This window comes from Typopeltis vanoorti, chromosome 6 (genome assembly GCF_054136105.1).
Source record: "Typopeltis vanoorti isolate ZY-2024b chromosome 6, IOZ_Tvanoo_1.0, whole genome shotgun sequence".
Lineage (NCBI taxonomy): Eukaryota > Metazoa > Arthropoda > Arachnida > Uropygi > Thelyphonidae > Typopeltis > Typopeltis vanoorti.
In genome coordinates, this window is record NC_143554.1 from 157,895,395 (window position 1) to 157,921,974 (window position 26,580).

General features: G+C 39.3%; 1 protein-coding gene across 1 annotated transcript in view; it reads right to left on the bottom strand.

Moving 5' to 3' along the window:
• The window catches only part of LOC150106147 (putative fatty acyl-CoA reductase CG5065), a 212,891-nt gene that overhangs the window by 51,525 nt on the left and 134,786 nt on the right, over positions 1-26,580 (bottom strand). Inside the window, exon 8 of the mRNA XM_090393891.1 lies at positions 17,457-17,501. Coding sequence (XP_090250017.1) covers positions 17,457-17,501 — 45 coding nt within the window. The remainder of the gene's footprint in view (positions 1-17,456; positions 17,502-26,580) is intronic.

Below are 26,580 nucleotides of genomic sequence, written 5' to 3' on the forward strand. Positions count from 1 at the left end.
ATGTGGACTGCAGAGTTTGGTTGATAGAAGAAGGAGAGGTGATATGATTGAGACTTTTAAAATGTTCAGAGGTGGTTACAGGGTTGACACTGGGGAGTTCTTTCACTTGGTTGAACAGTGGGAAGGAGCGATGACAAGAGGCCATCCCTGGAAGTTACGAAAGGAAACTGTGAGCAAGAGGATGAGGAGTGGTTTCTTTGCATGGAGGGTGGTTGAACCATGGAATGCATTGCCTGATGGAGTGGTGAGAGTGAGAATGGCCAATGAGTTCAAGGAGTGGTATGATAGACTTTGTGTTTCTTAGGGGGGGTCTCCCCTTGATGAGTCTTGATAGACTTATCAAGACTCATCGTGGGAGGTCCTTATACAAAGACCTCCCACGAGAGTCTTTTGACTCCATGGAAGCCTGAATAATAATAATAATAATAACATGTGAGAATGATTATGTAAAAAAAAAAAAAAGACTGATGTAAGATAACGTATAAGACTGATGATAAAAAAAAGAGTACAGATGATAAGAAAGCACATGTGACCGATAGCAAAATAGTGACTCAAGATTTGAAAACAGAGTTGGTGAAGATGAGGCAAGAGATGGGGCATATGTAGAGTGAAATGGAAAGAATAAGCTAATAAGCAAAGTGATTGAGGAGTCGGATATGAGAAGTATGTGAGCAAAATGGTTGGTAGTAAAAATGAATTATTTGATTGTAAACAAGGAGAATGCACGAATGGATACCTGAAGGTTGGTGGGGAGAATAAACGATAATAGTCTGGCAAAAAAAGGTAGTCAGCATGTTGCCCAGGTATAACAGTGATGAAATGAGGAGAGTAAAGATCATCAGCAATATGTTAGCAAAGATGTATGAGAAGAAAAGAGTGCAGTTTGTGAATGTGTGGAATGAGTTTGAGGGTCCAATGGAACTATATAAGAACCATGTACTGCATTTGAATGGTTTTAGTGTGAGTAAGCTGGAGAGGCTGTTGTTAGGAAGGGAGAGTAACGACTTCAGAGAATGCATCTGAGCAAGCAAGAAGTGATGTGGAAGAGGAAAAGAGTAAGGTGAGAGAGAGAGATTAAAGGAGTGCTTATGAATGGGGAGGTTTATTATTATTATTATTACCCAAGACCCCATGGAGTAAACCACTCATCAGGGAGGTCCTTTTATCATTCACACAGTTCATCATACCATGCTTTAAACACACTCAAATTCTCTGCAGACATCACACTCTCAGGCAAAGTATTCCAATCATTCACAACTCTGCATGAAAAAAAACTGTTTCTCACTCCCCTACTCACACCCTCTTTATACAGTTTCCAGGGATGACCTCTGGTTCTCCCCAGATCTCCCACTATTTTCTGTAGAACCTCTCCAGCATTGATCCTATAACAACCCCTTAATAACTTGTAGTCTCTATCATATCTCCCCATCCTCCTCCTGTCCATGAGACTCCGCAAGTTGCATCTTCTCAATCTTTCCTCATGCTTGACATTCCAGAGGTTAGAAACTAACCTAGTCAGCCACCTCTGGACCCTTTCCAACATCTCTTCATCCTTCTGAAAAGAAGGTGACTAAACCCGGGCACAATAGTCCATGTGTGGCCTAATCAAAGCCTTATACGATGGAACAAGAATCTCGCTACTTCTACAAGTCAGTGTCCTCTGCATCATTCCCAGATGCCTTTGTGTTGTCTTCACAATTTTGGCTATGTGTCCCCTGAATTTCAGATCCTTATCCACTATCATCCCCATATCTCTTATTTCCTCCACCTCCGACAATATATCCTCACCAAGCATAAATTCTGCATCCCATTTTTGTTTTCCAAATTTTAAAACCTTACATTTTGCAACATTGAACTCAAATCCCCATTCCTATCTTCAATCACTCAATTTATTCTAGTCTTCTTGTAAGGCCACAACATCTTCTCTACTCTTCATGGTTCGTCCCAACTTTGCATCATCTGCAAAAACTGAATATCTCCATTCAAATCTTCACCAATATCATTAATATACAAGTTAAACAGCAATGGCCCTAAAACAGACCCCTGAGGCACACCACTAGTAACTTTCCTTTTCCTGGATATCGCTCCCCCCCCCCCCCCCCCCACACACACACAACTTGTTGATACCTATCAGATAGCCAGTCTCCAATCCAATGCACCAATCTAATATCCAACCCCATCCACTCCAGGTTTGACTATCAACTTATCATGCGGTAATCTATCAAAAGCCTTTGCAAAATCTAAGTATATTATTATTTTTATTATTATTATTATTATTATTGTTCCAGGAAACTCCAAGGAGTCGACAGACTCATCGAGGGAGGCCCTAACATCATGTCAAGAACAACTATTCAACATTCACACAGTATCTATCATACCTTGCCTTGAACTCATTCACAGTCATAGCACCCACAACAGACTCTGGAAGCTTATTCCACTCATTTACCACTCTCCAAGCAAAGAACCTAGCTCTAACACCCTTGTCAACTACGCTCTTGCCCAGCTTCCATTCATGGCCCCTTGTCCTCCCACCACCAGTCATATTTTCAAAAATATCTTCTGGATCAATCTTATAAAAACCCTTCAGTAATTTGAATGTCTCAATCATATCACCCCTCCTTCGCCTATCGTCCAATTTCTGCAACCCACAAATCTTCAACCTATTCTCATAAGGTTCATTCCACAGACCTGCTATCATCTTGGTCACTCGTCTCTGGACCCTCTCCACTTCCTCCCCATCACAAAGAAACCCTGGTGCCCATAACTGGGCACAGAAGTCCAGATGGGGTCTTATCAAGGCTCAATACAGAGGAACAACAACTTGTTCGTCTCTGCATGTTAAAGTATTTTTCAGAAGCCAAGTGATTTGGTGAACTGTTTTAGTTATTTTTGCAATGTGCCCCCTAAACTTCAACTCCCTATCCACCAACACTCCCAAATCCCTGGCCTCACCAATCTCCTGGAGTATGGTTCCACCAATGCGATATACTGCTGCTATTCTTTTCACCCCAAAGTGCATAACCTTACACTTTGCCACATTAAATTGACATCCATTTTTCCTAGCCCAGTCCTCCAAACTATCCAAATCATCCTGTAAAATTTTGACATCCTGTGCACTCACAATTGCTCTACCCAACTTTGCATCATCAGCAAACAAGTGAACATTTCCTCTCAGATTATTTCCTATATCATTAATGAACAAATTGAAAAGTAGTCCAAGAACAGAACCCTGTGCACACCACTAGTCACAAGACGTCTTTTAGACTCCACTCCTGAATAAACCACTCTTTGATATCTCTCCTTCAACCACCCTCCTATCCATCTCACCAACCCTATATCTATACCCATCTGCTCCAGTTTACTGATTAGGGTTCCATGTGGTATCCTATCAAAGGCCTTGGCAAGGTCCAGTAGTATCACTGTAAACCCATTACCCCTATCCAGTTCAGCCGTCACTGTGTTATAAAACGTGAGCAAGTTACTGAGGCATGATCTACCCTTCACAAAACCATGTTGTCCCCCATACAATATCCCATTTTCATCTATCCAATCCTGTATTCTTTTCTTGACCAATTTCTCCAAGACCTTGACAATGATTCCTGATATGCTAATCGGTCTGTAATTTACAACAGCAGTCTTGGAACCACCTTTATGCAGTGGAACTATTTTCCCCTCTTTCCACCCGCTCGGGACTAACCCAGACCCGAGACTCAAATTAAACAAAATGGTCAAGGGTACTGACAATTCTTTAGCTGCTTCTCGTACAACACGAGCTGGTATACCATCCAATCGCACAGATGTGTTGACATTGAGGTTATGCAATAGACTACTCACCTCCACTTCATTAACCACAATTCCCGTATAATCTACTGTTTTATTCGTTTCTGCAATGTCACCACCTGGATGATATACTCTTGCAAAGTGCTCACTCAGTAACTCAACTATCTCAACTGATTCAGTTACCTCCCTACCATCGGCATTCTTTAAAATCAATCTGCCATGTACATTTTTCCTTTTACTTGTTACATATCTAAAAAACTGCTTAGGATTCTCTTTTGTCTGCATGGCCAATGTTCTTTCGTAATCCTTTTTTGCTTTTCTTACCACACTCGTCACCCTTCTGGCCTGCGCTTTATACCGTTCATGTGCCTGCCGGTCACCCTTCTCCTTAAATTCCCTCCATAGTTGTTTCTTTTTTTGCAGCTCAAGCTTAATGGTGTTATTCATCCATTTAACCCCTACTTGATTTATTATTCGGACTCTAGGTATACAGTCAGCCATTGTTTCATGCAAGCACTTCTTAACTACCTCCCATGCACTATCAACTTCTAGTCCTTGCAGTTGTACATTCCATGGCACTGAACCAATCAAACTCCTAAGCTTGTCATACTTTCCAGCCTGATAATTCCACATGTACCCTGTCTTAATTGAAAATTCTACAACTTTAGCCACCTCCCAAGTTAAGACCCTATGATCACTCTCACCGATTGGTGGCAATGTGGTCATATTTGTTACAGCCAAATTCTCAGATGTAATTACTAGGTCAAGCACTCTCTGACCCCTAGTATTTTCCATTACATGCTGTCGCAGATAGTTATCCCTTAATAACCGCATAAAATCCAGTTCCTTCCTTCCGTGTGTCCTCTCCTCACTCCAATCAATGCGACAATAGTTGAAATCTCCCATAATAATCACCCTCCTTCCACCCATTTCTTCTATTTGCTTGTGCATACTGTCACCACCATCTTTTCCATCACCTGGTCTATAGCAGCACCCAATTGTATATTTTGTTCTGCTAGCCACAATCTCACACCAAATGGCCTCAAATGTGCTCTTTTCTCTATCCTGCAATTCAACTTCTATTCTCCTTGACTGGAGCTCATCGGCTATCATCAACAATACTCCTCCCCCCATTTTATTCTCTCTGTCATTCCTGAACACACTATACCCATCACATTCAATCCCACTAGTTATATCATCTACAGTCAGCCATGTTTCACTAATACCTATAACCTGTGGTCTGGAAGTGCCAACCATGGGCAAAAACTCTTCCTTCTTGTTCCTAATACTCCTAGTATTAGTGTACATGAATTTAAGACCCCCATTAGCCCCAACCCTACTTTGATGCCTTATATTAACTATCCCACTCGGATTTGTTGTCCTTATTTGCTCTGGCATATTATATTCATTCATACATTCAACTGCCTCTATAAGGACTGTATATCTACTACCCCCCCCCCCTTAACAAATCTAGTTTCCCTGAATTTGCACATCCACTACATTCAGCAACACTTTCTCAAGTCTTCTTACACCATAACCATTCAAATGCAAGCCATCCATCTTATATAGATCCTTTCGCCCATCCAACTCACTCCACACATCCACAAATTCCACACCACTCGTCATACATAACCCACGCATAAAGTCATTCGCAATTATGGCCCTCCTTTTAAACATTTCACTGTCATACCGTGGCAAAAGACTAATCATTCTAACTCTCTCACTCTTTTCTTTTGCTACCTCAAACAATTCATTCAGGTCTTCTATCATTTCCATTTTATCTCCTTTCAAATCATTCGTACCTGCCACAACAATCATTTCTTTCACCCTTTCCTTTTGCTCTCTAATAGACTCAGTTATGTCCTTTATGGTCGCACCAGTTGGTACGATTTTGTCAAATCCTCTACTAACACACCTCGTACTAACGAGTCTCCATACAGCACTCTATCCTTCATTTTGTTCATGTTCACATTCATACGTCTATTTTTCCTGTCATACCTTTTATTATTGGTTGGTTCATTCAGTCTATTTTTGTTCATGCACTCTAGCTGCTGTTTTGCTCTTTCTATTGCACTATTCAACAACGCGATCTCACTCAATGCATCTATCTCATCTTTTTTATTCTCTGAGAAACCATTTATACTATCATTCACACTTTCTACATTCACACTCTCACAATTTTCATGTACAACCTTGCCGTTTCTTGTCATATCCCTATTTCCTTCATTCTGAAGGTTGACAAAAATATCACACTCACGATCCGAAATACACTTCAATTCCTCATTCTCCCTACATTTTCTACACACATTCAATCCTTTATTATCATCTAACCACACTCCGACCGCACTCCGCAAAGCGTACATTTCACAGCTAGTACACTGACTCATTTCTTTTATAGTACCGTTCTTTGATAAGGATGGCGAACCTTCATTACTGGCCGCCATTTTCCTTCGCACAAGTGCCATACTTATTTGCAACGTGTTTTGTCAAATTATACATTATAACACACCAAAAACAGACGCGCCAAAATATGCAAGGCAAACAAAACAAAACTACACAATATTAAGTAATTTGTATCGATAACTGAAAATGATACTTATCTTATCTGGAGCTTGCACGAACACTACACATTACGAATTCATCTAGCGGCAACTTCCTGACATAGATTATGTTATAAAACACTTTAGTACACTAACCACGCTAATAAAGCTCCAATAATATACCAAAATTACACACTTAAGTCCATTACATTGAATCCAAAACATCAATAAATCAACAAAAATCACAAATCTCTCAGGAGCTCTCCGATAGCACGTCCGTTCACCAGCTAGCCTCGTCACCCTAATCTTACTGTGTATCCTTCTCCTCTGGAAGCAGTTACCTTATTACAATAAGGTAACTATCCATGGAAGCAGTTACCTTATTGTAATAAGTAAGTAGATTACTAAAATATGACCTCCCTTTAGCAAATCCATGCTGGCCATCAAAGATAATACCATTGTTGTCATTCCAATTCTGGATCCTAGTTCTCACAAGCTTCTCCAACAACTTAACTACAACACCTGTCACACAGATAGGCCTATAGTTTGATGCTCGAGTTCTATCACCTCCTTTATGAAATGGCATAATCTTGCCCTCCTTCCACTCGTTAGAAACTCGACCAAAAGCAAGACTCATATTAAAAAAATATGTCAAGGCCAGCATCAACTCTCTGGCACATTCCTTCAGAATACATGGTGATATATTATCAAGTTTGACAACCTTATTTACATCTAGTTTGCTCAACTCCCCATACACCTCTTGTCCACTTACAGTCAGTCTTTTTTCCCCATCATCAACTGCTCTCAATCTCTCCAAGAAGTCACATTCACAAGATTGAAAGACCTTTATGAACCGCTCATTACTTATCTCCACAATATCTTCTGCAACAGCTGTCTTTATACCATTTTCTCCAATCAATGCCATCCTTCTATAATCATTCTTTCTCTTGCTGGCTACATATCGAAAGAACTCCTTAGGATTCTTTTTGGCTTCATTAACTAACTACTGTTAATACCTCTCTTTAGCTACCTTCACCAACCAAGTAACCTGCCTTGCCTGGTCTTTGTGGTTCTCATGGAATTGATTATTTTCACTTCTCTTATGCTGCCTCCATAATGCCCTTTTTCTCTGTATCGCATGCTTAATCTCATTTTTCTTTCATCCATTTCTCACCCTTGGAATACATTTAGACATTGCATCTACTAGATAGTTTTGAAAATCCCCCAAGCTACATTGATCTCTTTTCCAGCTAACTCCTCATTTCATGTTACACCTGCAAGCTGTCTCCCAAGCTCTTCATAATCACCCCCCCCCTTGTAGTTCCACATATACTCTTTTCTTCCAGAGGTCCTCGCGCTGCTGGCAATTTAGTTGAATGTTGCTTTAGACTTGGTAAGATGGAGGGCAGTGACAGTGAACTATATAAGGAAATTAGCTAAATAAATAAGGCAAAGAGTGATGACCATTATGGGTGATTTTAATTTGGTAATACAGATTAAGAGAATGAATTTCTCACGATTTCGAGGGACAGCTACCTAAGACAGTGTTATTATTATTACATGACACCTCCAAGGAGTCCAAAGACTTATTATGAGAGGGAATACTACTCCATTACAACTCACTATCTTTCCTACTTAATCCTCCAACTACACACAATGACATTACTACCTCAACACACACACTGATATCTACTACACACACCGCAATAGTATTTTCTGTCTGTAAATTGCATCTGTTCTCTTGGCTGATCTGTCTGTATGCAGTATGAAAAACCTGAGTTTCTGGGAGGAAAAAACCCTTGTTACCTCTGTATGAGATCATATAACTCACCTTTAGTTGAAAAAGTCCATATAAAGATTCCTTTCATCACAATGAGAATGAATGAATAATAAATCAGTTTTTGAGCTGCACATATTGTAACCTCCTCTATTTCTTGCATTATTGGTTAGTAATTGTTGAAAGAATTGAAACTTGAAGTAACAGAGGGTACATGAAGATTAAGGGACTTGAATTTGATCATCTCATTAGAGTATGTTATTATTATTATTACACCCTCTGTGGAGCAGGCAGACTCATTGTGGAAGTCTACTGAATAAGTTGTCGAGTCTTCCTCCAGTTAGCGAGAGTGACCATGAAGTGATTGCCTAGGTGGTGCCCAGTTATAATGAGGACTTCTGGATGGAAAGGATATATGTGAAACTGCAAGGCTAGTGATTATGAAAAGCTCAGGTGACAGCTCCCAGTTATATCGAGAATGAGGAGTTGGGTGAAAAGAAAATCAGTGTGGCTTGGATGCTATTCAAGAACCAGCAAGCAGAAGCAGTGTCTAAATATATTCCAAAGGTCAGAAATATATTCCAAAGGTAAGGTAAAATGGGCTTCTGCAATTCATGTATACTAATGCCAGAAGTATTAGGAACAAGAAGGAAGAATTTTTGGCCTTGGTTGCCACTTCCAGGCCACAAGTTATTGACATTAGTGAAACACGGCTGACAGAAGATGATATAAATGTGTGAAATAAATGGATGAAGAGGTTAAACACGCAATCTGGAGAAGAAGGTGCCATGGAGGCAGCATAAGATGAGTGGTAATTATCAGTTGCATGAGTGCTACAAAGAACAGGCCAGGAAGGTGACTTGCTTGGTAAGGATTGAAAAGTGCAGTATGACCAGCACTTAACTAAAGTGGGGTGGGGGGGGGATCCCTGGGAATTCTTTCAATATGTTGCCAGTAGAAGAAAAGAATGATCCAACATTATCCTTCCAAAGAAGGATAATGTTGGTCAGAGAAAATTGTAGAAGCACAACCAATGCATATGATAATATAGTCATCATCATCAAATTCCTGACATGTACCCTCAGACAGGTGTACAGGAACTTATGATAATACTATATGAAAAAGTTACATCATTACTAATTTCCTATTGACAATTTTCTTCCAAATTTTCTATTATCTGTCAGGAGTCCAATATTATCATATTTCTCTCTTCTAAGACAGACTATCAATATTGGTACAGTCAAAAGAAATTCTTGGTCTTTCTCTGGGTCTTTTTACAAGTAATCAAAACAAGTTTTGATTTTGCTAACCTTTCCTAACTTTTCCTCTCCCATTGATTAAGTGACCATAACACCTAAGATTAGCTCTGCTAGAACATTCCTCAATATTATCATTTTAATTATGATACAACCCTTGGTGCCATCTGCTCACTCTCCTAATCTTTCTGAGAACTTTCATATCTGTGGCCTTCAGCCTTTGAACAAGAGTTTTATTTCTACCCTAGCTTTCAGCTCCATAAGTTAAAATTGGTTTGAACACCATCATGTTTACAGCTACTTTAGTGTTTTGACTAATTTCTCTCTCTTTTTCCATTTAAATTTGTTCATTTACATGAAATTTGCTAATTCTGCTGTCTACTTTCATATTGAATTTGCCATGGAAATAGAGAATATAACTGATATATTAAATATGCTATTCATAAAGCTATTCCATCCTTGCGAATGAGATATCATGCAGAGCATAAGCGCAGTGAGAAGGAAATATTGATTGTGAGTGAGTAGGTGGTATAAATAGGAACTGAGGAAACTTCATAAGGATGCGAGACTTGACGATACATCACCACGTCTTGAAGGAATGCTCCATGGCATTAATCTGCCTTGCCATACTTGTTTAATTGCATTGGGCCAAGGATGTTGATTAGAAGAGATAAGAGGGTAGCAGTTCCAATGTATAATACTCTGATTGGATTACTTCTGGATTACTGTGCTCAGATCTGGTCACTGGAATTTGAAAGGGATGAAGTAACTGTGGAAAAGATACAGAAGCATGCAACAAAAATGATATGAGGAATGCAGAACACTGGTAATGAGATTAGATTAATAGCACATAATCTGGAGAGTCTGGAGGAAAGGAGACAAACGGTGTTAAGACTGAATATTTAAGATGTTGAGAGGCATTTACCGGATTGACATGGGTGAGATTTTTCATATGGCAGAACAAGGGAAAAAAACAGGCCAAGAGGCTATTCCTGAAAATTGCAAAAAGATGGTAAGTAAGTAATTTGTTGCATAGAAAGTAAGAGAATGGAGTACAGACAGCAAATAAGTTTCAAAAGCGGTATTATAGACTCTGTTGTCTGAGGCAGGCTTCCTCCACATGATGAGTCATAACTTCATGGAGGCCTAAATATAATGATAACAATGTATATTGAACAGTATCACATTATCTTTGTCGAATACTTATTTTATTGCCAGCATAAATTTCTAATAAAGTTTAGACCCAAAATAATTTGTCAATGAACCTGATGCTATAAAAGATGGCTTTTTTTTTCAATTTTGGTAAAATTATGGAGATATTACCATGATAAAATTAATAACTTCAATTTTCCAATGTGCCAACCTTCATGTCAAGATCAACATCTGGAGCACACACACACACACACATACATATTGTTGAGTTTTTAGGATATGATTATTGTTGAGATCAAGGTGGTTCATTAAAATTTCACGGCCTTCTTTAAATTTGCACTCATATCATGTTTTGGTGTGATGTAAGGAAAAGATGTCCTCTCAGTTAGTTCTGTATAGAGTGTCCAAGTCAGAATAGTCAAAGTATATATATCGATATATATATATATATATATATATATATATATATATATCGATAGAAAGCCAATTAAAATGCAAAAGCAGCAGGTGAAAGAATTGATTTGGTAGCAGGTACAAATGATTTGAAAGGAGACAAAATGGCTATGAGTGAGGATGTGACGGAATTGCTTGAGGTAGCAAAAGAGAAGAGTGAGAGAGTTAGGATGGTGAGTCTGTTTCCGTGGTATGACAGTGAAGAGTATAGAAGGATGGCCATAATTGCAAATGACTTTATGCGTGAATTATGCAGGACGAGTGGTGTGGAATTTGTGGATGTGTGGAGTTAGTTCGATGGGCAAAAGGATTTATATAAGATGGATGGTTTACATTTGAATGGATTTGGTGTATGGAGACTTCAAAAAGTGTTGTCGAATGTAGTGGAAGTGGATGTGCAGAATCAGGGAAACTAGAGTTATTAAGGCGGGGGGGGGAGTAGATATGCAGACTTTAGATAGACAGTTGAGTGTACGAATGTGTGTAATATGCCCAAGAAAGTATGAAAGAGTACGAATCAGAATGGGATAGTAGTAAAAGGCATCAAAATAGGAATGGGGCAAATGGGCTTCTCCAATTCATGTATACTAATGCCAGAAGTATTAGGAACAAGAAGGAAGAATTTTTAGCCTTGGTTGCCACTTCCAGGCCACAAGTTATTGACATTAGTGAAACATAGCTGACAGAAGATGATATAGCTAGTGGGATTGAATGTGAGGGGTATGGTCTGTTCAGGAGTGAGAGGGAGAATAAAATGGGGGAGGAGTGTTATTGATGATAGCTGATGAGCTACAGCCAAGGAGAATAGAAGTAGAACTGCAAGATAGAGAAAAGAACACATCTGAGGCTATTTGGTGTGAGATTGAAACTAGCAGAACAAAATATACAGTTGGGTGCTGCTATAGACCAGGTGATGGAATGGATGGTGGAGATAGTATGCATAAGAAAATAGAAGAAATGAGTGGAAGGAGGGTAATTATTATTATGGGTGATTTCAACTATGGTAACATTGATTGGAAGGAGGAAAGAACACATGGGAGGAAGGAATTGGATTTTATGTGATTATTAAGGGATAACTATCTGCGACAGCATGTAATGGAAAATACTAGGGGTCAGAGAGTGCTTGTCCTAGTAATTGCATCTGAGAATTTGACTGTAACGAATATGACCATGTTGCCACCAATTAGTGAGAGTGATCATAGGGTCTTGACTTAGGAGGGGGCTAAAGGTGTAGAATTTACAATTAAGACAGGGTACATGTGGAATTATCAGGCTGGTAAGTATGACAAGCTTAGGAGTTTGATTGGTTCAGTGCCATGGCATGTAAAACTGCAAGGGCTAGATGTTGAAAGTGCATGGGAGGTGGTTAGGAAGTGCTTGCATGAGGCAATGGCTGACTGTATACCTAGAGTCCGAATAATAGGTCAAATAGGGGTTAAATGGATGAATAACACCATTAAGCTTGAACTGCAAAAAAAGAAACAACTATGGGCGGAATTTAAGGAGAAAGGTGACCGTCAGGCACACGAACGGTATAAAGCGCAGGCCAGAAGGGTAACGAGTGTGGTAAGAAAAGCAAAAACGGATTATGAAAGAACATTAGCCATGCAGGCTAAAGAGAATCCCAAAGTTTTTTCGATATGTTGCAAGTAAAAGAAAAAAAAACTGCATATGGCAGAATGATTTCAAAGAATGCTGATGGTAGGGAGGTAACTGAATCAGTTGATATAGTTGAATTACTGAGCGAGCACTTTGCAAGAATATATCATCCGGTTGGTGACATTGCAGGAATGAATGAACCAATAGATTACGGGAATTGTGATGAATGAAGTGGAGGTGAGTAGTCTATTACAAAACCTCAATGTCAATACATCTGTGGGATTGGATGGTATACCAGCTCGTGTCGTACATGAAGCGGCTAAAGAATTGTCAGTGCCCTTGACCATTTAGTTTAATTTGAGTCTCAGGTCTGGGTTAGTCCCGAGGGGATGGAAAGAGGGGAAAATAGTTCCACTGCATAAAGGAGGTTCCAAGACTGCTGTTGTAAATTACTGACCGATTAGCATATCAGGAATCATTGTCAAGGTCTTGGAGAAATTAGTCGAGAAAAAAATACAGGATTGGATAGATGAAAATGGGATACGGTATGGGGGACAACATGGTTTTGTGAAGGGTAGATCATGCCTTAATAACTTGCTCACGTTTTATAACACAGTGACGGCTGAACTGGATAAGGGTAATGGGTTTACAGTGATTCTACTGGACCTTGCTAAGGCCTTTGACAGGATACCACATGGAATTCTAATCAGTAAACTGCAGCATATGTGGATGGATATAGAGTTGGTGAGTTGAATAGGAGGGTGGTTGATGGAGAGATATCAGAGAGTGGTTTATTCAGTAGTAGAGTCCAAAAGACGGCATGTGGCTAGTGGTGTGCACAGGGTTCTGTTCTTGGACTACTTTTCAATTTGTTCATTAATGATATAGGAAATAATCTGAGAGGAAGTGTTCACTTGTTTGCTGATGATGCAAAGTTGGGTAGAGCAATAGTGAGTGCACAGGATGTCAAAATTTTGCAAGATGATTTGGATAGTTTGGAGGACTGGGCTAAGTAAAATGGATGTCGATTTAATGCAGTATATCACATCAGTAGAACCGTACTCTAGTAGTTGATGAGGCCAGGGATTTGGGAGTGTTGGTGGATAGGGAGTTGAAGTTTAGGGGCACATCGCAAAAGTGGCTAAATCAGCTCATCAAATTACTTTGTTGCTGAAAAATACTTTAACAAGCAGAGATAAACAAGTTATTGTTCCTCTGCATCAAGCCTTGATAAGACCCCATCTAGACTATTGTGCCCAGATATGGGTGCCAGGGTTTCTTCTTGATGGGGAGGAGGTGGAGAGGATCCAGAGATGAGTGACCAAGATGATAGCAGGTCTATGGAATGAACCTTATGAGATCAGGTTGAAGATTTGTTGGTTGCAAAAATTGGTTGATAGGTGGAAAAGGGGTGATATGATTGAGACATTCAAATTACTGAAGGGTTCCTATAAGATTAATTCAGAAGATATTTTTGAGAATAGGACTGGTGGTGGGAAGACTACGGGCCATACATGGAAGCTGGGCAAGTATGTGGTTAGCAAGGATGTTAGAGCTAGGTTTTTTACTTGGAGAGTGGTGAATGAGTGGAATAAGCTGCCAGAGTCTGTTGTGGATGCTATGACCTCCCTCGATGAGTCTGTCGACACCTTCTAGTTGCCCGAAATAATAATAAATAATAATATATATGTATCGATATATACAAGTTACAGGCACACTGTATGTGGTACACTCCTGAGTGAGTCAGTGGTGGAAGGGGACGGACCTTGAAGGAGTTAAATAAGTTCTTTCATTCTTCAGAGGATTAAAGATGGCTTTAAGTTTCTATTTGTGTAGAATTTTGTTTTTTGTTTCTGAAATTAATTTAAAGTATGAAATGGTTAAGCTTTTATTGTAATATCATTTTTTTATTTTTAGGTGCAGACTTGTGAAGAATTTTTTAATAGTATTTTGCCATAGGCATTTTTTAGAAATATGCTGCTGATAATTTGTATTTGATGCTTAAGTGATTTCTTATTGGAGTAATATCCTGCTTCATAAAATTAACAGAACACTTAGAAAATCTGGTGTAACTCATGCAGTTTGCAATGAAGCAGGACAAATGATATGGTAGTGTACAACAGAAAAACAATGAAATCAGGAAACCACAAGAAACGTTCGACCGGTAAAAGGGTCATTGCATAGGGGTATATCAGAATTAACAAAAAAGATTACTTCACAGAAGTTGACTCGATGTGCTCAAAGATATGGTCATAACATCGGCATGGCACATTATTATTATTATTATTATTATTCAGATCTCCATGGAGTCAAAAGACTCATCATAGGAGGTCCTTTCTAGGAAACACAAAGGCTATCAATACTCCTCGCATGAGGTACCTCCTAGGAAACCGAAAGTCTATCATACCACTCCTTCAACTAATTGACCATTCTCACTCTCACCACTGTATCAGGCAATGCATTCCACAGTTCAATGCAAAGAAGAAACCACTCCTCACCCTCTTGCTCACAGATTCCTTTCGTAACTTCCAGGAATGGCCCCTTTTCATCACTCCTTCCCACTGTTCAACCAAGCGAAAGAACTCCCCAGTGTCAACCCTTAACCACCTTTCAACAGTTTAAAAGTAGTGGTGGCCCGTACATAAGCACTGCTACACTGCAGCACCCCCAAAGAAAAAATGAGAAAATGAAATTTTGTGTGTGTTAATAAATAATAACAATGCTTACAACATTATATAAATGCAATACAACCTGTTAAAGGTTACAGCTTATGTTTTGACATTGATTGAGTAGTTAATAATTGGAATTATTCAATTAACACTTCAGATTATTAAAAAAATGCACTGTGATCTAACACCAATATTCATTTGTACTTGTCATTGCACGTTACGTCATTAGATACACTGCGTCTACGCTCGTTATTTCTGTGAGATATGAAACGTTTATTATTGGTGCGTGTTCATGGTGAACTATTTTTTGTAAATCTTATTTCATTTTGTTAAAATAACATAATTATTTATTTATTATAGATACAAGGCTGGATTATGACAAGTGTCACTGTTGAAACGACAGGTGACGAGTTGGGTATGGTGCAGCAATATCAAAGAGGCAGAAGGTTACAAGTGGGGTTCCACAGGGCTCAGTACTGGGACCTATATTGTTTAACCTTTAAATCAATGACATTGTCCGTGGATTGCAAAGGGATATTCAGTTGTTTGTGGATGATGTGAAGCTGGGAAGGGTTATTAGTAATAGTGCAGATGTGGTGGCCCTGCAAGAGCATTTGAATAAGCTAGATAGATGGGCAAATGAATGGGGGTGTCAATTTAATGCAGCAAAATGTAAGGTTCTGAGGTTTGGGACACACTGATGGGACGCTGCATACTCTGTGGGAGGAGTTAAACTGGAGAAAGTAGGAGAGACAAGAGATCTGGGGATGATGATTGATAGAAACTTGAAATTTATGGGACATATTGCAAAGGTAGTGAAGATAACACAGAGGATTGCTGCAATAATGAGAAGGACATTGACCTGCAGAGATAAAAGGGTTATCATTCCGTTGTATAAGATTCTGATCAGACCACTGTTCTCAGATCTGGTCCCCAGGATTTGAAGGGGATAAATGAACTGTGGAAAGGGTACAAAGGCAGATATCAAAGAGGTGTCAGGACTGTACAATGATAGTTATGAGGATCGGCTGAGGAAGTGTGGACTGCAGAGCTTGGTGGATAGAAGAAGGAGAGGTGATATGATTGAGACTTTGAAACTGTTGAGAGGTGGTCACAGGATTGACACTGGGGAGTTCTTTCGCTTGGTTGAACAGCGGGAAGGAGTAATGACAAGAGACCATCCCTGGAAGTTACGAAAGGAAACTGTGAGCAAGAGGGTGCGGAGTGGTTTCTTTGCATGGAGGGTGGTTGAACCATGGAATGCATTGTCTGATAGAGTGGTGAGAGCGAGAACGGTCAATGACTTTAAGGAGTGGTATGATAGCCTTTGTGTTTCCTAGGAGGGACCTCCCTCGATGAGGCTTGATAGACTTGTGTTTCTTTGAAAGGACTTCCCTCGATGAGTCTTTTGACTCCATTGAGGCCTGGATAATAATAATAATAATAATAATAACAAAAATTGGAAATACAGCTCAGATGATAATTGTGATGATGCAAATAAAATTGATAAATAAGGATATGGACATCATTTTGCCTCTTTACAAGGCTTTGATATGACCACACCTAGACTACTGTACACAAAATTGGTCTCGTGGGTTCTTAAGGGATTAAAAAGCTGTGCAAAAGCTGCCAGGAAGAGTTACAAAGACATTGGGATTATGTAATGTAGATGATGAGGATAGATCGAGAGTATGTGGATTGCAGACACTGGTAGATAGAAGAAAGAGGAGTCATATGATAGAAAGCTATAAACTTATGAGAGGGCACTATAGGATTAGCTGATAAAATTTTTCATTATATCGAAGATGAAGAGAGGATGGAGAACATCTGTGGAAATTTATGTGTGGTTCAGAAAGGGATGAAAGCTAGATTTTTCTCTCATAGAACCCATGAGTGAGTGGAATAGTTTGTTGAAGAAGTTAGTGTATCTAGTGTAAATGAGTTTAGGAGAAGGTATGACAGCTGGTGTGGGTGATGCATGGCCTCCCTCAGTGAGGCCTTGACTAATTGGAAGTCTAATAATAAATAATAATTTATCAAGATTGATGTGCTTACTTCTGTTTACAAAGAGTTGTGTTTTTTTACTAAAATGAATTTTATAGCCTCAGGTTTTAGAAATAAGGTACTAATGATTCAGTCATTCTATAAGTCATAAAAAAGATAATCAAAAACAATTACGACCAAAGTAAACAATAATTCTCAAGGTTTTCTGATTAAACATAATACTTACTTGTGCTATATATTCAGAAGGTCCATATAAGTTATCAATCCATCCCTGCAAAGAAATTAAAAAATATTAATGTTGTTAATGCTCCAATTTAATGCTCAGATGGAATTAATGTACTAAAGACAAACCTATAGTATATTAATTCCACGGAGGACTAATGGTTAGATTATTGGAGTTCGAGGATACATTGTGATTGGTCAGTGAATTTAGAGCTTGTGTAAAATTGGTAACATCTGTTTTATTGTGTTTTTCCCTTAGAAAATTAGTGTTTTATATTATATTAGTGTATTTAGCATTTTATAACATATTTTTTATTAAGATATTACAGTTTTAAATATAGTTTAAAATGCCGCCAAAAATGTAACTCTAAGAAGAGCATGAAGTTGAAAGTTTATTTTCCACTTGGTTAGAGTATAATATAATAAATTTAGTTTAATCCTTTATCCAAGTGTGAGCAAACAAAGTTTGCGCCTGAAAGTATCTTCAGGACTGGGTTAAGGTGGTACACACCAGGGCAACTCGTTGCAAAGGTGGAGCAAGCTACCAACACTCCTATCCTAGTATCTCCTATAATGCAAAACACATCTCCTTGCGGATATGTCTATTGTTATGCATTAAGGGAAGGGCCACTACCCAGACCGGTTTCGACCTTTATTGAGGTCTCTTCAGTGGGAGCCAGGCCCAAGTCGAGATATCAGGCAGAAGCATTAGCAGGTCATCTCCACCTATAGGAATTGCCAATTGGTGTGCCACCCTTTTTTAATAAATTACTCTGGATTTAGAGAAAGATGTTGAAAGTTTATTTTCCACTTGGTTAGAGTATAATATAATAAATTTAGTTTAATCTTTTTATCCAAGTGTGAGCAAACAAAGTTTGCGCCTGAAAGTATCTTCAGGACTGGGTTAAGGTGGTACACACCAGGGCAACTCGTTGCAACGTCTTTGCAACGAGTTGCCCTGGTGTGTACCACCTTAACCCAGTCCTGAAGATACTTTCAGGCGCAAACTTTGTTTGCTCACACTTGGATAAAGGATTAAACTAAATTTATTATATTATACTCTAACCAAGTGGAAAATAAACTTTCAACATCTTTCTCTAAATCCAGAGTAATTTATTAAAAAAGGGTGGCACACCAATTGGCAATTCCTATAGGTGGAGATGACCTGCTAATGCTTCTGCCTGATATCTCGACTTGGGCCTGGCTCCCACTGAAGAGACCTCAATAAAGGTCGAAACCGGTCTGGGTAGTGGCCCTTCCCTTAATGCATAACAATAGACATATCCGCAAGGAGATGTGTTTTGCATTATAGGAGATACTAGGATAGGAGTGTTGGTAGCTTGCTCCACCTTTGCAACGAGTTGCCCTGGTGTGTACCACCTTAACCCAGTCCTGAAGATACTTTCAGGCGCAAACTTTGTTTGCTCACACTTGGATAAAGGATTAAACTAAATTTATTATATTATACTCTAACCAAGTGGAAAATAAACTTTCAACATCTTTCTCTAAATCCAGAGTAATTTATTAAAAAAGGGTGGCACACCAATTGGCAATTCCTATAGGTGGAGATGACCTGCTAATGCTTCTGCCTGATATCTCGACTTGGGCCTGGCTCCCACTGAAGAGACCTCAATAAAGGTCGAAACCGGTCTGGGTAGTGGCCCTTCCCTTAATGCATAACAATAGACATATCCGCAAGGAGATGTGTTTTGCATTATAGGAGATACTAGGATAGGAGTGTTGGTAGCTTGCTCCACCTTTGCAACGAGTTGCCCTGGTGTGTACCACCTTAACCCAGTCCTGAAGATACTTTCAGGCGCAAACTTTGTTTGCTCACACTTGGATAAAGGATTAAACTAAATTTATTATCTAAGAAGAGCAGCAAAATTGAGAACAAGAAAAACTTGCCCCACTAAGGAGGTTATTGAAGAGATTGAGGAGATTATTGAAAATTAATTAACCTCCAAAATAGCAAAATTAAAGCAGATTATCATAGAGACGATGTGGGAATTACAGAAAGTCGAGTGGCATTTGAATGAACATAGGGAAGACAAGAAAATTAGGAAACAAAATAAGAAACAACAAAGCATGGAATCAAGTAGGTCAGCAAGTAAGTAACACTGTATCTATAAAGAAGGGTGCTATTAGGTTCAGTGACTATCATAAAACATGCTGTTGATGAGTGGGTTAAAACTTTGAGTTTTCTAGGAACAAAAATTTAAAATATAACACAAGCAATTCAAAAACAGAGAAGAAAAGTAAACGAGATTGTAATTGTAGTAGGTTATAACAACTTAACTAGTGATAAGTTCAGTACAAGAGAGGACATGAAATGGTTGTTGGAAGAGGAGATAGTGAAGAGTGAGAAATTGAAAAGAGTTAGTATATTATCTCAGTATGATAAAAATGAATTCAGAAGGGCTATGATGGGGTTACTGTATTCACCCATTTCAATAAGGTTCAAAAAGGCAACTTGTGAATGCCAGTGAGTGTATTCCCGTAAGTTCTCTGGTCAACTTTTTTTTTGAAACTTTCATAGTTTCTACATTCGACATTGAAATAATTAGAAATCGAATATCCACTTTACTTATATAAGTTTGCCTTGCCGAACTGAAGCCTTTTGATTCTTTATTTTAGTGAATTTCATTAGTTTGTGGGGTACAATTATCTTAGTCAAATATGTAACAGTGGGCAAAGGACTGAGAATCTTAGATCTGATCATATCATTACAGAATATGATTGTGAATACGGTGTCTAATCTTCCTCCATTTGGCAAGAGTGATGATGCAATGATCACCTAGATGGTGGCTAGCCATATGAAGACTTCTGTGAGAAAAGGATATACTGTATTTACTTGCACTTTTTCTCCAAAAATAAAAGTTAAAAAATCGTGATGCAAGATATATGCAGGGATTTTCAGAAACTAAATTTTTCAGGAAAAAACTAAATTGATGTGTATGATTAAATCCTCAGTATTCATTATTATTTATAATTGCTCACATTATTTATAAAATGAATGCATTTAAATTTTAATTATCTGTGTTATTTACATGATCAGCTGCTCATCTTCATTGCACAATATGTGTGAATGTTTTAGCAACAATGCTTCTATAATTAAATTAATTATTTCTAGCAAAATCATGTCCCAAGCTCTCAAACAACAGTTCTAATGATGGTAATCTTAATCCCCCCCCCCCCCACTGCAATCCGAGATCAAGTAGTAGTCAATGCTCTCACTCCCACATTTCCTCTACTGGCTGCTTCCATCTCTTATGCATATTTAAGTTGCAGCACATGGGTCTGGATGTCAGATTGGTCAACTGGATTCAGGATTGGCTGTCTGATAGGTATCAGAGAGTTGTGTATGGTGGAGCAGTTTCAAGGAGACAGAGGGTTACAAGTGGAGTCCCACAGGGCTCAGTACTAGGACCTATATTGTTTGACCTTTATATCAATGACATTGTCAGTGGATTGCAAGGGGATATTCAGCTGTTTGCGGATGATGGGAAGCTGGGAAGGATTATTAGTAATAGTGCAGATGTGGTAGCTCTGCAAGAGGATTTAAATAAGCTAGATAGATGGGCAAATGAATGGGGGTTTCAGTTTAATGCAGCAAAATGTAAGGTCTTGAGGTTTGGGAAACATCGATGGGATGCTGCATACTCTATGGGAGGAGTTATAATGGAGGAAGTTGGGGAGACAAGAGATGTGGGGTTGATGATTGATAGAAACCTGAAGTTTAGGGGACATATTGCAAAGGTGGTGAAGGTAACACAGAGGATTGCTGCAATTATGAGAAGGGACACTGACCTGCTGAGATAAGAGGGTTATCATTCCGTTGTATAAGTCTCTGAGCAGACCACACTTGGATTATTGTTCTCAGATTTGGCCCCCAGGATTTGAAGGGGATAAATTAACTGTGGAAAGGATACAAAGACGGATGACAAAGATGGTTTCAGGACTGTACAAGGATAGTTATGAGAATCGGCTGAGGGAATGTGGACTGCAGAGTTTAGCGGATAGAAGAAGGAGAGGTGATATGATTGATACTTTTAAACTGTTGAGAGGTGGTTACAGGGTTGACACTGGGGAGTTCTTTTGCTTGTAATTGTTTGTACTTTTTTTCTTATTTATTTAACGGAATTTATTAATTGAATAATTAAGGATTATGCTACTCGGCAGTAGGGAATGATGGCGGATTCAGCTGCAGTCGCAAGTGGCGTATCGGCAAGTCCTCCGCCATTTAAGAACTCCATTATAAGTAATATCATAAGGGACTTTGTGGCATGCAGTACTTGCGGCATGTATGCATCTCGGGAATTTGATATGTGGCTTGTGAAAGAGAGCGGAGAGCGTATGTGCGCAAAATGCAGGCAGTGGGAGGAAATAAGTGCATTAGAAATATCAATATCCGACCTTGTTGCTTCAGTAATGGGGAATGAATGTAGGAAGACAAGTAGTGTGATAGGAGAGAATGAAAAAAAATATATATATGAATGAGAAAATAATAATTTATAGTGTAGAAGGCGTGAGTGACTGTGAAAGTTTAGGAGATGGTTTCGTTTGGGAGAGTGAATTTAGATTAAGAGTGACTGACCTGCAGAGGGAGATAGATGAGCTGAAAGAGTAGGTGGAATATCTTGTGAATGAGAGCAGAAGTATGAAAGATAAGATTAGGAGAATGGAAGAGATAAATGCAAGCCGAATCAGAGCAGGAGAGAGAGAGAGAATTTTGGGAGTGTTAGAAGAGGAGAGAAAGGAAACAGTAGAAGAGAGGGAATGAGTGAGAGGTATAGGGGTGCTAGAAGAGGAGAGAATGGAAACAGTAGAAGAGAGGGAATGAGAGGGAGATATGGGAATGCTAGCAGACGAGAGGATGGAAAAAGTAGGAGACATGGAAGTGCTAGAAGAGGAGAAAATGGAAACGGTAGGAGAGATGGAATGAGAGAGAGGTATGGGAATGCTAGAACATGAGAGGATGGAAACAGTAGGAGAGAGAGAGGTATGGGAATGCTAGAAGAGAGAATAGCAGTAGAGGCGAGGGAATGAGAGAGACCTATGGGAATGAAAGAAGAGGAGAGAATGGAAACAATAGGAGAGAGGGAATGGTAAGAGGTATAATGTATGGTGACTCAATGATCCATGGTGTTCAAGATAGGATGCGTGAGGACTGTTTGCCAGGAGGAACAATAGAAAGGGTGGCTATGGCAATTAATGAAAGGGTGGATGAGATGATTGTGATGGTAGGAACAAATGACTTGAGTGGTAATGTAAGTCCAGCAGTGAGAGATATGAGATTTTTACTTGAAGCTGTACAGAAGAAGACAGAGAGAGGAAAAATAGTGTGCGTGTTGCCTAGGTATGATAATGACGAATTGAGCAGAAGAGCGGTAATATTGAATGACATAATAGCTAGAATTGTGATAACAGAGGACTGGTATATGTGGATGCTTGGAGTGCTTTGAGGAAAGAGAAGAATTGTATGCGAGAGACCGCTTACATTTGAATGAGGAAGGACGTAGGCATCTGGAGAGATTGCTGTTCTGAACGAGTCAGTGTGTCCCAGGGAGGATGATAGCAGGGATGGCATCTTGTGGGAATGGATACTTGGGAGAAGGGAGATGACATCAGGTAACACTGAGCCCAGTGGAGTCTAGAGGGGATAATGCTGGGTATAGAAACAATGGCATTTATATGCTTTATACTAATGCCAGGAGTATCCGGAATAAGGGAGAGGAATTGGTGGTGCAGATAGCATCAGCCTGGCCAAAAATTATTGGGATCACTGACACGTGGTTGACAGAAGAGGATATAATAAAAGGAATACACATTCGCTGGGTATAGCATTTTTCGTCAGGATAGGAGGGGAAAGCGTGGTGGAGGGGTACTGCTTATGATAAGTGACGACCTATGTCCTCTAAGAGTGGAGACTTTGGAAGGCAGTGAGACAAATGATTTTGAGAGCATATGGTGTGAGGTAGAGGTGGGCAAGACAGGATATTTAGTGGGGTGTTGCTACAGACCCAAGAGCACAGAGGATGGGGACCAGGAGATGTTTAGACAGCTAAGTTTGGCAAGTGCAAGAAGAATGATTGTTATGGGAGATTTTAACTACAGTAGTATAAATTGGAGAGAGGAAGATGCATGTAGCAATAGGAGCATGGAATTTCTAGAATTCTTGAGGGACAAATGTCTTAGGCAACATGTAACAGAGGGAACAAGAGGTTCAAGAGTTTTGGATTTGGTTATAGCATCAGAAGAGTTGATAATAACTGAGATCACATCTCTCCCACCAGTTGGAGAGAGTGACCATATGGTTTTGACTTGGAAAATGAATAGACATGCAGGAGTATCAAAGAGACGGAAACTTATGTGGAATTATAAAGCTGGTGATTATAATAGTCTTAGATGTCAACTTCGGGAAGTTTCATGGAGGGAGGAATTGGAAGGCCAGGATATCATTAGTGCATGGGAAATTGTGAAGAAATATTTGTTAGCAGCAATGGTAAGTTGTATACCACGAGTAAGGTAGAGGACACAATTTGGAGTAAAGTGGATGACAAACAATATTAAACAGGAATTGCATGCAAAAAAGAGGCTGTGGAAGAGATATAAGGAGACGGGTGAAGAGAAGATGCATGAAGAATATAAGACACAGGCCAAAAGAGTGACTAGTGTGGTAAGGAAAGCAAAACTGGAATATGAGAGGAGATTGGCTCTAAGATCCAAAGAAAAAATTAGGAAATTTTTTTAACTATGTGGCCAGTAAGATGAGAAATGACTGTGGAAGAATGATATTGTGGGATAAAAATGGGAATAGAGTGACTGATGAAGAGGACATGGTGGAATTGTTCAATGAACACTTTATTGGAATATTTCATGCTAGAGGGATAGGACAGTTTCGAGGTTTAGAGGTACAGGAGGAGAGTGTGTTTCAGATACTGAGTACTCTGGATGTCAGTAAAGCTATGGGACTGGATGGTATTTCACAACGAGTTTTGAAAAAATGTGCTAGGGAACTGACAGTGCCTTTAACCTGGCTTTTCAATGAAAGTCTGGCTGCAGGAAAGGTACCCAGGGAATGGAAGGAAGGTAAGATAGTGCCATTGCATAAGGGTGGTAACAGACTGGAAGTGTTTAATTATAGGCCAATTTGTGTGTCATCAGTAGTTGTTAAGATCTTGGAGAAAGTAGTGAGGTACCGTATACAGCATTGGGCAGATGAGGGTAATGTTATCTGTGAGAGTCAACATGGATTTGTGAAGGGGCGCCCTTGTTTTAGCAATATGCTAGCCTTTTATAATAAAGTTACAAGAACATTAGATGAGGGAAAGGCATATACTGCAATTTTCTTAGACTTAGCGAAGGCACTTGACAGGGTGCCACATGATAAGCTGATATTTAAGTTGCAGCACATGGGTCTGGATGTCAGATTGGTCAACTGGATTCAGGATTGGCTGTCTGATAGGTATCAGAGATTTGTGTATAGTGGAGCAGTTAGCAGTTTCAAGGAGGCAGAGGGTTACAAGTGGGGTTCCACAGGGCTCAGTACTATGACCTATATTGTTTAACCTTTATATCAATGACATGGCCAGTGGATCGCAAGGTGATTTTCAGTTGTTTGCAGATGATGCAAAGCTGGGAAGGGTTATTAGCAATAGTGCAGCTGTGGTAGACCTGCAAGAGGATTTGAATAAGCTAGATAGATGGGCAAATAAATGGGGGTATCAGTTTAATGCAACAAAATGTAAGGTCTGGAGGTTTGGGAAACATCGATGGGATGCATACTCTATGGGAGGAGTTATATTGTTATTATTATTATTATTATTATTATTATTATTAAACAAGACCTCATGGAGTCAAAGACTAATCTAGGAGGTCCTTTTATCTCACACACATCTCATCATACCGCGTCTTAAACACATTCAAACTCCTTGCAGACACCACACTCTCAGGCAAGGCATTCCAAACACTCACAACTCTGCACGAAAAAAACCTGCCTCTCACTCCCCTACTCACACCCTCTTTATACAGTTTCCAGGGATGACCTCTGGTTCTCCCCTGATCTCCCACTATTCTCTGTAGAACTTCTCCACCATTGATCCTATAACAACCCCTTACCAACTTGTAGGTCTCTATCATATCTCCCCTCTTCCTTCTCTCCACTAGACTCTGCAAATTACATCTTTTCAATCTTTCCTCATACTCGACATTCCAGAGGTCAGAAACTACCTTAGTCAGTACTTTGGACCCTTTCCAACATCTCTTCATCCTTCAGAAAACCAGGTGACCAAATCTGGACACAATAGTCCATGTGTGGCCTAATCAAAGCCTTATACAATGGAACAGGAATCTCCCTACTTCTACACGTCAGTGTCCTCCGCATCATTCCCAGAAGTCTTTGTGTTGTCTTCACAATTTTGGCGATGTGTCCCCTAAATTTTAGATCCTTATCCACTATCACCCCCAGATCTCTTATTTCCTCTACTTCCAACAATATATTCTCATCAAGCATAAATTCTGCATCCCATCTTTGTTTTCCAAATTTTAAAACCTTACATTTTGCAACATTGAACTCACATCCCCATTTCCTTGCCTAATCACTCAATTTATTCAAGTCTTCTTGCAAGGCCACAACATCTTCACTACTCTTTATGGTTCGTCCCAACTTTGCATCATCTGCAAACAACTGAATATCTCCATCCAAATCTTCACCAATATCATTAATATACAAGTTAAATAATAATGGCCCTAAAACAGATCCCTGATCCACTCCACTAGTGACTTTCCTTTTCCTGGATATTGCACCCCCATACACAACTTGTTGATACCTATCAGATAACCAGTCTCCAATCCAATGCACTAATCTAATATCCAACCCATCTGCTCTAGTTTGACTGTCAACTTATCATGAGGTACTCTATCAAAAGCTTTTGCGAAATCCAAGTATATTACTGTGTATCCTTCTCCTCTGTCCAAGGAAGCAGTCACTTTATTGTAATAAGTAAGTAGATTACTAAAACATGACCTCCGTTTAGCAAATCCATGCTGTCCATCAAAGATTATACCATTGTTGTCAACCCCACTCTGGATCCTAGTTCTCACAAGCTTCTCCAACAACTTAACCA